This window comes from Otolemur garnettii, unplaced genomic scaffold (genome assembly GCF_000181295.1).
Source record: "Otolemur garnettii isolate 467f Iridium unplaced genomic scaffold, OtoGar3 scaffold00236, whole genome shotgun sequence".
Taxonomy (NCBI): Eukaryota; Metazoa; Chordata; class Mammalia; order Primates; family Galagidae; genus Otolemur; species Otolemur garnettii.
In genome coordinates this window covers 29,585-38,811 of record NW_003852631.1, presented here as the reverse complement: position 1 = coordinate 38,811, position 9,227 = coordinate 29,585, and the positions used below count along the sequence as shown (strand labels likewise).

The 9,227-nt window shown below is 37.0% G+C and overlaps 1 protein-coding gene across 1 annotated transcript in view; it reads left to right on the top strand.

The window, feature by feature from the left end:
• Nucleotides 1–2,367: 2,367 nt before the first annotated feature.
• The window catches only part of LOC100965910 (arylacetamide deacetylase-like), a gene marked incomplete at its 3' end in the record, with an annotated part of 29,337 nt that continues 22,477 nt past the window's right edge, over nt 2,368–9,227 (top strand). Inside the window, exons 1-2 of the mRNA XM_003802198.1 lie at nt 2,368–2,505; nt 8,434–8,656. Of these exons, the coding sequence (XP_003802246.1) occupies nt 2,368–2,505; nt 8,434–8,656 (361 nt within the window). The remainder of the gene's footprint in view (nt 2,506–8,433; nt 8,657–9,227) is intronic.

Sequence of the window (9,227 nt, the reverse complement as noted above, 5' to 3'; positions counted from 1 at the left end):
TTACATCAGAGGAAGATTTTAATAGATTAAAATTTGTTGAAATGATAAAGGCTAAATGACCAAACACAACAGAAAACATTATCATAAATAATAAATCACTGAAATATTTTTCTATTGAAACTGTAAATAAGAAGCGAGGACTATTTCTCATTAACCAGCATGGCAAGGGGAGCAAACCAGAGTGGAACTGGTGGGGAATGAGGAAAATACAGCATAAGAGAAGACACAGAAATGAAAGATGGGATCAGGAGGGGCTGACTGTGCTGATGACTACAGCCAGCACCAAATCACAAAATCAGCTTCATTTTATAGTATCTTTATAGGGTTGTCCAGGGGGAAGTAGCATAGACAATTTGGGAAAATAGCATAAACAAAAGACATAGTTTTAGTGTTACAGTACAAGAGGAAAATGTAAATAACTATAACAAAGATAAATCATCTTGTTAATGGTTTCTACTCAACTTCATTAACATATGACAAGAAGCAAGAAGGGAAAGATCAAGAGGACTCAGCATAGTTAACAAAATAAAGGAAGAATTATGTAACTTAGTGGTACTTTAAACTTGGCATGAAATTTGCTTGCTGCTTAAGAAAATTATTATGGTGTTTGATCACCTGATCCCTTGGGTCACTTAACAGTCCAAACCGGCTATGGTTTGTAATCTCACCATTCAGAAGATTGTTTTGCTATCTCATGGATTTTAACTACTTCTGCTTAGAAATATACATGACTTCACATCAGATTCTATTGTTGCAGGAAGCCGAGGCCCAACGGAGAGAAAGAGCACCCAAACACCATAGTTATAAGAGGAAGGGCTTTATTCATTGGCCAGGAGCTTATGGCATAGAAGATTTCCAAATGGCCATGCTCTCCAACTGGCTCGGTCTTTCCCTTTTTATTGACAGTCAAAAAGTTCCACCCCACAGGTACCCTTCCCATTGGCCAGTTTGAATCAAGTGAGAGATGTTACTCCAGCCTCTACAGAACTACAGGATTTCACAGAACTTGGAAATTTCCAGGTTCCAGGATGTTAAGCCTATAAATTCCCAAGAACTGAGTCACCATGGAGAGGGCCCTGCAGGTGTATCCTTGTGGTCTCCCTGAAAAGACCTGTTCTCCCAGACCTCGTCCCTCTCTGGTATCTTCTCTCACTATGGCTGGCATTTGTCCCTAATCTCACTTAACTTCAAGGGAACCCAAAATTGTAGAGTGTGTTATAGTTTGTTCAGACTATTATAACAAAGCACCTGGACTGGATAATTTATAAGCAATAGAATTTTATTGGTCACAGTTTTAGAGATTAGAAAATCAAAAGGTTAAGTGAGCAGATTCAGTGTCTGGTGAGAGTCTGTTCTGCTTCATATATGCATGTATGTAGTACACTCCAGCTATATCCTCGCAACATGGAAGGAGTAAACAGACTGCCTCAAGTCTCCTTTATAAGGGCAAAAATTCTATTCATGAGGGCAGAACGCTCATGACATAGGCACTTCATGATGAAATTTGGAGAAACACAAACATTCAGATCACAGCAGAGAGGGCATGTGGATTTCATAGAACAATAAATATGTCTGACATTTCTACTTGGGTTTTTATGACCTTGGCAAGTTACATCTTCTTAAATTCAATTGCTTATCTTTTAATGGGCTGCCACAGAAGACTGTACTGACATCATTAAATACAACTGAATGAGCTTGTACAACTTCCTGAACTTTCCACAGTCTCAGTTTTTCTCTCCAGTATGACATTAATACTCTTGATAGGACTACAGAAGTTTTAATTATTTTAGTACACTGGCTGAAGTGCAAAGTAAATGCTCAAAAACTCTGAGCCATCTCCATGATCCTTTTATAACTGCAACACAGTTAGTTTTATTCACCAATAAGTGTAATTGTAGCACGAAAGTAAAAGTAGTGTATGTCTGTCTTCCTTCCCCAAATCTCACAATACTTTTAAAATATTCTGTTTGTTCTTCTCTACTCTAAGATTTGTTATTTGATGCCCATATTGACTTTCCTGTATTTTCAAATGGTCTTTTGTTAAAAAACAAAGTATTCCACACCTAAGAATTGTGCAATAAATGCTTATTTATTAACTGCCTAGCAACGTAATAACTGCTGTTGGATTTGTTAGAACTTGCTGGTAACCAGTTGTTAGCATCACAAAGCTCTCCTTTGTTTTTATGCTAAGTATAATTATTTGGTAACTACCTACGAAATAACAATGTAAGCGGTGGAATTTGTGATCTGGAGATTAGGTACCACTTTATGACAGAGTTTAAAAGTGACTGTGAAAATTCAGTGTCTGAATGTTCCCAAAGTGTATTTGCTGTGTTGCCAAATTAGAAAGAGCATCAGGGAAAGATCATGGGAAGAAAAACAATTTTGTTTCTGATTATAGGGGTCCTTTGGGGATATTACATTTATATTCCTCTCCCAGATAATATTGAGGAACCTTGGAAAGTGATGCAGACAAACACACCTGTGAACATTATAACCAATGTGGTAAGTTCTGAATTTAATTACTTCTGCAGATATTTAAATTTACTCCGGAGAAAATAATTACCTGTTTTCTTTTTTTTTTTTAATTTCTACTCTCTTGGAAATGTTGCTTTTAAAGTTTGCTTGCCAGTTTTAAAACCTTTAAGGAATACAGTACCTTTATTCCTTAATGCAGACCTCTCACAGAATGAAGATAAAGAAAATGTTCAAGTAGTCTTAACTGAATTAAGTAGTCTTAATTTTAAATAGTAAGAAATGAAATATGTTGGCTAAGAAAAACAAATAAAAGTCTTATTGTGAGTTTCAGGGCATGAACACGGCCAGAAAAAAGCATGTCTGAAGTCTGAACTTCAGATGAGGTATAATTGAGCAGTACTATGAGGGGTTATATGACATTCTTGGTGATAATCTTGGATTCAGATTTGAAAATTTATTCTATCTAAAATATTCTAGAAAAAGGTCAACTGGTGGGCCAAGGGAAACAAGGTGCAAAATTTGTTAAACGGTCAACAGCTGAGATGACAGGGAAGCTGGCTTGCCGGCTGCCCACCAGTGTCCATGCTGGCCTCAGAGACCTTTGGTTCTTTCACAGTGAGACTAATTGCTAATTAAGAAATGAAACCATACATTATTTCCTTTAAACTTCTTTGTAGCAAATTACCTCCCACTAGCAAATAATAATCATAATAATTGTTATTATTATTCAGGGACACTTAGCCTCGGTATTAAATATATGGTTCATTATCTATTTCCCTGGATTTTTTTCAGGAGTTTCAAAACTCTCTTCTGGTATTTAATGCTCCAAATAAGTGTGATACATGCCTTATTTTCATTTTCTTGTTAGGTATCTCATCATCTTTAGGAACTGCATTAGCACATACCATTAGCTCTCCATAAAGGTGGTTTTCAGATCCCGTATGTAATGCATTTTTGATCTACTAGTTTAGTTGAAAAAAGATTCCAGGGTGGTGCCTGTGGCTCAGTGACTAGGGTGCTGGCCCCATATACTGAGGGTGGCAGGTTTGAACCCGGCTGCAGCCAAAGTGCAATTAAAAAATAGCCATGTGTTGTGGTGGGTGCCTGTAGTCCCAGCTACTCAAAAGGCTGAGGTGAGAGAATCGCCTAAACCCAAGAGGTGGAGATTGCTGTGAGCTGTGACACCATGGCACTCTACCGAGGGCAACAAAATAAGACTGTCTCTTAAACAAAGAAAGAAAGAAAGAAAGAAAGAGAGAGAGAGAAAGAAAGAAAGAAAGGAAGAAAGAAAGAAAGGAAGGAAGAAAGAAAGAAAAAAAGAAAAAAAAAGTGGACCCAAGCATTATAAACCCATTTTATTCAAGGGTCAGCTGTACGTTGCTGGATTTGGGTCAGTTTCACTAGAATATAGCTTCAAGTCTTATCTTTTAAAAGTTATTCTTGAATTATATATAAGATATTTATTTTGATTCATTGTTTTATTCTGAAATATTGTGTAATGTATTTTGTCTTCTCTATAGCAACTTTTTTCTAGTCTGTTTTCTTCATGTGTTAGAGATTGTTATAATTTTTCATATGCTATGTAGAACCTTACATGAATGGTATGTATGCCACTTTTATTTATGTATATTAAAATATATATTATATATAAAATTTTATTTCCATATTGCTGTTATTTATATATACAGCTAATTTACCCATCAGTCTATACATATAGATAGGTAGATACAGATTTTAAATCCTCCTTTATATTTTCACCTGGCATGAGTGGGCAGGGAAATGTGGGCCAGCCATAGGAAACAAGAACCCTGCTGGACCCTGGGCTGGGTTTCTGCCTAGTCTCTCATACCCAGGAAAGTTCTACAAATACAGAGGGATCTTTGACACCCATGTCCTGTGTCACCCTTTCTTTTGGGGGACTTTTCTAATGATGGTCACTAAAGGGCAGCATATAGCTGGTTGGAAGTGACCTCTGGCTCCAGGTTCAGATTTGGGCTAAAGAATCTCATGGGAGCACTTGCTGTCTTTGTGGCTTAATCTCTTTCATCTTATTATATTCATCTACAAACCTGGGACTATATTACAATTTACCAAGTTTCAGTGAGAACTAAATGAGAGCGTGCATGTCCAGCAAATACGTGGCAAAGTCTCTATAAACATGGGAGCCTTTTACATCTTTCTCCGTACAATTGCCAGCATTATTACTTTAGGATTGTGATTTTACTTCCAGACACAATCATATGAAAATTTTTCCCAGCTAAACTTTAGCAATATTGAAAAAAATACTAAAAATAGTACCCCTAGTGACATTGTGGAAAAATAAAAGTTTTATGGAGATGGACATGTAGACATTGAGACAGGGATGGGCATAGATGTGCATATGAAAACGGATTTGGCCACAGATTAGATATAGATTGAAATAAATATATCACTCAGTAAAAATACCTAGATTACACTATGTAAGTGAATATGTATCATGAAGTTTTTAGTATCTACATCTTTCTATCTCCCTGTTAGTTAATTTCTTGCTACCTTTTATCATTTCCTTTTTTTTTTTTTTTTTTTTTTTTTTGAGACAGAGTCTCACTTTGTTACCCTTGGTAGAGTGTTCTGGAGTCAAGCTCATAGCAACCTCAAATTCTTGGGCTCAAGTGATACCTTGCCTCAGCTTCCTGAGTAGCTGGGACTACGGCACCTGCCACAATGCCCGGCTAGTTTTGGAGATGGAGTCTTGCTCTTGTTCAGGCTGGTCTCAAACCTGTGAGCTCAGGCAATCTACCCTCTTTGGCCTCCCAGAGTGCTGGGATACTGTTTCTTTTAATTACAACTAACTTTTTAACTTCAGGAAAAAAAAAATCTAATAACAACTCCTAAATACATATCTATATTATAACATTCTTGATTTGGGATGAAATTAATCTGAGACCATATTAAACTAAATAATAATAACTAGAAAAGATCCTTCAATATATACATTAGAAAAGTATGGACAGATTATTATGTAGTTTAACTCAAAGATAATACTTTGAAATGCTTACAATTTAAAAAATATTACTGGTTTAAGTAATTTATTTACCCATTTTATTTAGTTGTACATATAAATATCATAGATATATCATCTATTTTGCTGTTGGCTATTTATAACACATTAAGCTGCTTGTTAATACTCCTAAAGATAGGTTGTGTTCTGACAACGGCTCCTTGCAACATAGCCTCAACAGAGATTCCCCGGAATAATCTAAACCATTTAGCCCAAAGAAGTTAACTTCCAAATAAAATGATTTTGCTAATACTGTGAAATTCCTTGTCTTTGTTCAAGTCTTTGCTCTTGCCTGTTTTTCCAAATCTAAAACTTTTAAGCCCAGTTTTTCAGAGCCAATGGATTAAGATCAAATAGGGCATTCATCAGAAATTTTGTTGGTCAGTTAGAATTGATCTTACTTCTTTTCCTACTGATCTTGAACCCTATTCAAGATCTTTCTCATTCTGCTTTGTATTAGAGTGTGTTTATGAGTAGAGTAGAGCTTATTCATAGTCTGTGAAGGTTAGTAACTGTATCACAAGCATCTTAAATCCATCATGGCTTCTAGCACAGTGTTTTGCATACAGGAGGCATTTAGTCCAATTTATTCAGTCATAACATACTCTCCTACATTGAAGACTTGCTCTTTCTTAGAAGAAATTAGACTTCAGGGACTCCTCAAAGGTTGGCCAAAAGGGTTTCTACCAACTTATCTCTGAGGTCTTTGAAGTGGGGGTTAATGTCCCCAGTGCAACTAAAGGGGACTCATCAGTGAACTTGCCAAGCCAATAAACACGCAGGTTAGCAAAAAGTAACTTTAATGTGTCTTTTCCTTTAAAACCTCCAGAGAAATTGTGTTCTCTAATCTTTCTTAAATGCATCTATTCCTGAAACTGGTTGTTACTGCTTCTGCTAGGGGAGGCTTGATGAGATTTGGGAGTTCAGAGTGTTCAGGTATAACAGAATCCATGGAAATGTTTCTAATCCAGTGCTAAGAATATTATTTAGAAGTGAATGTTAGACCAATTTAAATCTCAACTAAGACATTCAGCAAACCTGTGAATTTACTTTGCATTGCAGTTCCACAATCTGCAAGATCAATCGTTGGTTCTATTTTCAGACAGAGATGCAAGAGATAAAGCTTTTCTTTCAGGAAATGTATTGTGGTTATCTGCTATTTTGACTGTGATTTCAGATAGAGAATGCTAAGGATGTAATTTTTTGTTTGTTTGTTTGTGAATCCTTCTAAGTACAGTGGCTGCTTGATGTCATCATTTTCTCCATAAAATTTTTAAGCAGTAGTTACTGGTCTTTTAAAACTCTCCCTTAACAGAAACTACGACAAGTGTTGAAATAACTATTTTGCTATTCCACTTCATGCATTAACAAACTCATTTTACACTAGCGATTGAGGTCATTATTGTTTTTATTTTATCATCATCATTATTATTATTATTAAGACAGAGTCTCACTCTATCCCATGGGTAAAATGTCACAGCAACCTCAAACTCTTGGGCTTGAGCAATCCTCTCGTCTCACCTTCCTGAGTAGCTGGGACTATAGGCATGCACCACACCACCCAGCTAATTTTTCTATTTTTTTAGTAGAGACAGGGTCTCACTCTTGGTCAGACTGGTCTCAAACTCTTGAGCTCAAGCAGTCCACCCGCCTTGGTCTGTCAGAGTGCTAGGATTATAGGTGTGAGCCACTGCTCCCGGCCATCATTATTGTTTTTAAATCTACTAGGTCAAATACCTAATTCCAGCACATCTTCAATGTTCTCTTTTTTTGAAAACACCATCTAGACTATATTTTCAATTATTATTTTGTCAGGACACAGCCCCTACTATACATATCTCAATAGGATTTGATTCAGAATACAGAATTTGAGATACACAGTCTTTAGAATTGGGGAATGAAGTAAGTTGACAATAATTGCAGCTTCCTGCACTACATCAGTAGTAATTCTCAGGAGGACAATAAGAAGCAGTGAAAGCCAAGTGTTTGTGAATGTCCTGAATACCAACAGTAGCACAGAGAAAATAATTTACTCTATAATTACACTGGCAAGGAGTTCTGGGAACTGTTTTCCCTGACTTCCCTTTCAGAAATGTGGTGGGGATGATTCAGTGCTGAAAATAGACAATGTTGCCTACCTACCCCTTTGCATGTGTTTCATCTTTGTATAATGGGAAACAGGTTGGTTGATCAAACAGGTGTATTGATCATCTAGCTCCATAGTCTCACATGTTTCTGATTTTGAATTGAAACAATCTTTTTGATTCTTAGAGTTCCCACATTACATGTCTCTTATGATTTGGCTTACTTTTACCTCTTGAGGTCCCTTTTCTTTCATGCATTCCTATTTGGTCCTGACATCATAGCTCTACTAAACTACATGCATTTAAGGAATGCCCCTAGTCTATTCCTTTGGCCTCAAATGAGATTTCTTCCTTTAGCCAAACTCTACTCTCTTTTCAGTACTCATGTCAGAGTTCGCTTACTGTTTGAAAACTCCTGCCCAATTCTCACATCCTGGCAATTAGTAGACTAACTGACCACTGCCAAAGATCTTTATATGTATCTGTGAGACATGCGGTTATGTTGCTTTGTAACTGCTCATAGATCCATTTCTCCCATTTGACTCTGAACTTAAAGAACTTGCCTTGTTTGTCTCTGGACTCAAACTATGATATTTAGCATAAAATCTGTCAGCTTGTAATCCTCAACAATTTTCTTTTTTTAACCTGAGGCTACTATCGTGGTAACACAGCTAAACCTCCAGTATTTCTAACTCAGCCATTCAGATTCATCCTTGAGGATATGACACAAGACCCTAAAGAACACGTATGTGTACCTTTATGTTCATAAGTAATGCTGGCATTGGATATTTGTAATATAGTTATTTTTTCCCTCTCTGGGTCTTCTTTTAGGCTTTGTTTGCTGAACTCTTGGGAATCAGCCATTTCATAGACACTCTACATTTCTTGATGAGCTTTCAAGACGTTCCACCTACATCTGATGAAAATGTCACCGTGTTGGAGACAACTTTCAACAAAGTTCCTGTTCGTGTATATGTGCCAAAGCGGAAGGCAGAGATGCTACGAAGGGGTTTATTTTACATTCATGGTGGTGGCTGGTGTTTGGGGGATGCAGGTATGTGTTCTTTGTTGAAAGTTTTAGTTAATCACACAACGTACATTTTATTGAGATGTTGACTTCAACACATCAGGACATGTATGCCCGATAACAAAGCATTTCAGCTGCCTAAAATTCATTCCTTTGAAGCTATGTTGCTTAAAGAACTATTTTAAATCTTTTTCTCAAAGAGGGACAAAAATCAATATCAAAAGCTGTAGCAAATCTCAGGTAAGAAGCATTTGATGAATTTAGAAATGTATTATTAATAGCATATTGATGGAATGTCACACTAAAAAACAGAAATGAAGGGAGTTCAATAGTGGTTAAAATATGAGGGAATAGAGATATTGATGCTAACTTTTCACTAAGTTTATACTTAAAGGTAATGAGAAAGAAGGTGTTAGGGCTCCGCGCCTGTGGCTCAAGTGGCTAAGTCGCCAGCCACATACGCCTAAGGTGGCGGTTCGAATCCCCAGCCCGGGCCCACCAAACAACGATGGCTGTAACCAAAAAATGGCCGGGCGTTGTGGCGGGCACCTGTGGTCCCAGCTACTTGGGAGGCTGAGGCAGGAGACTCGCTTGAGCC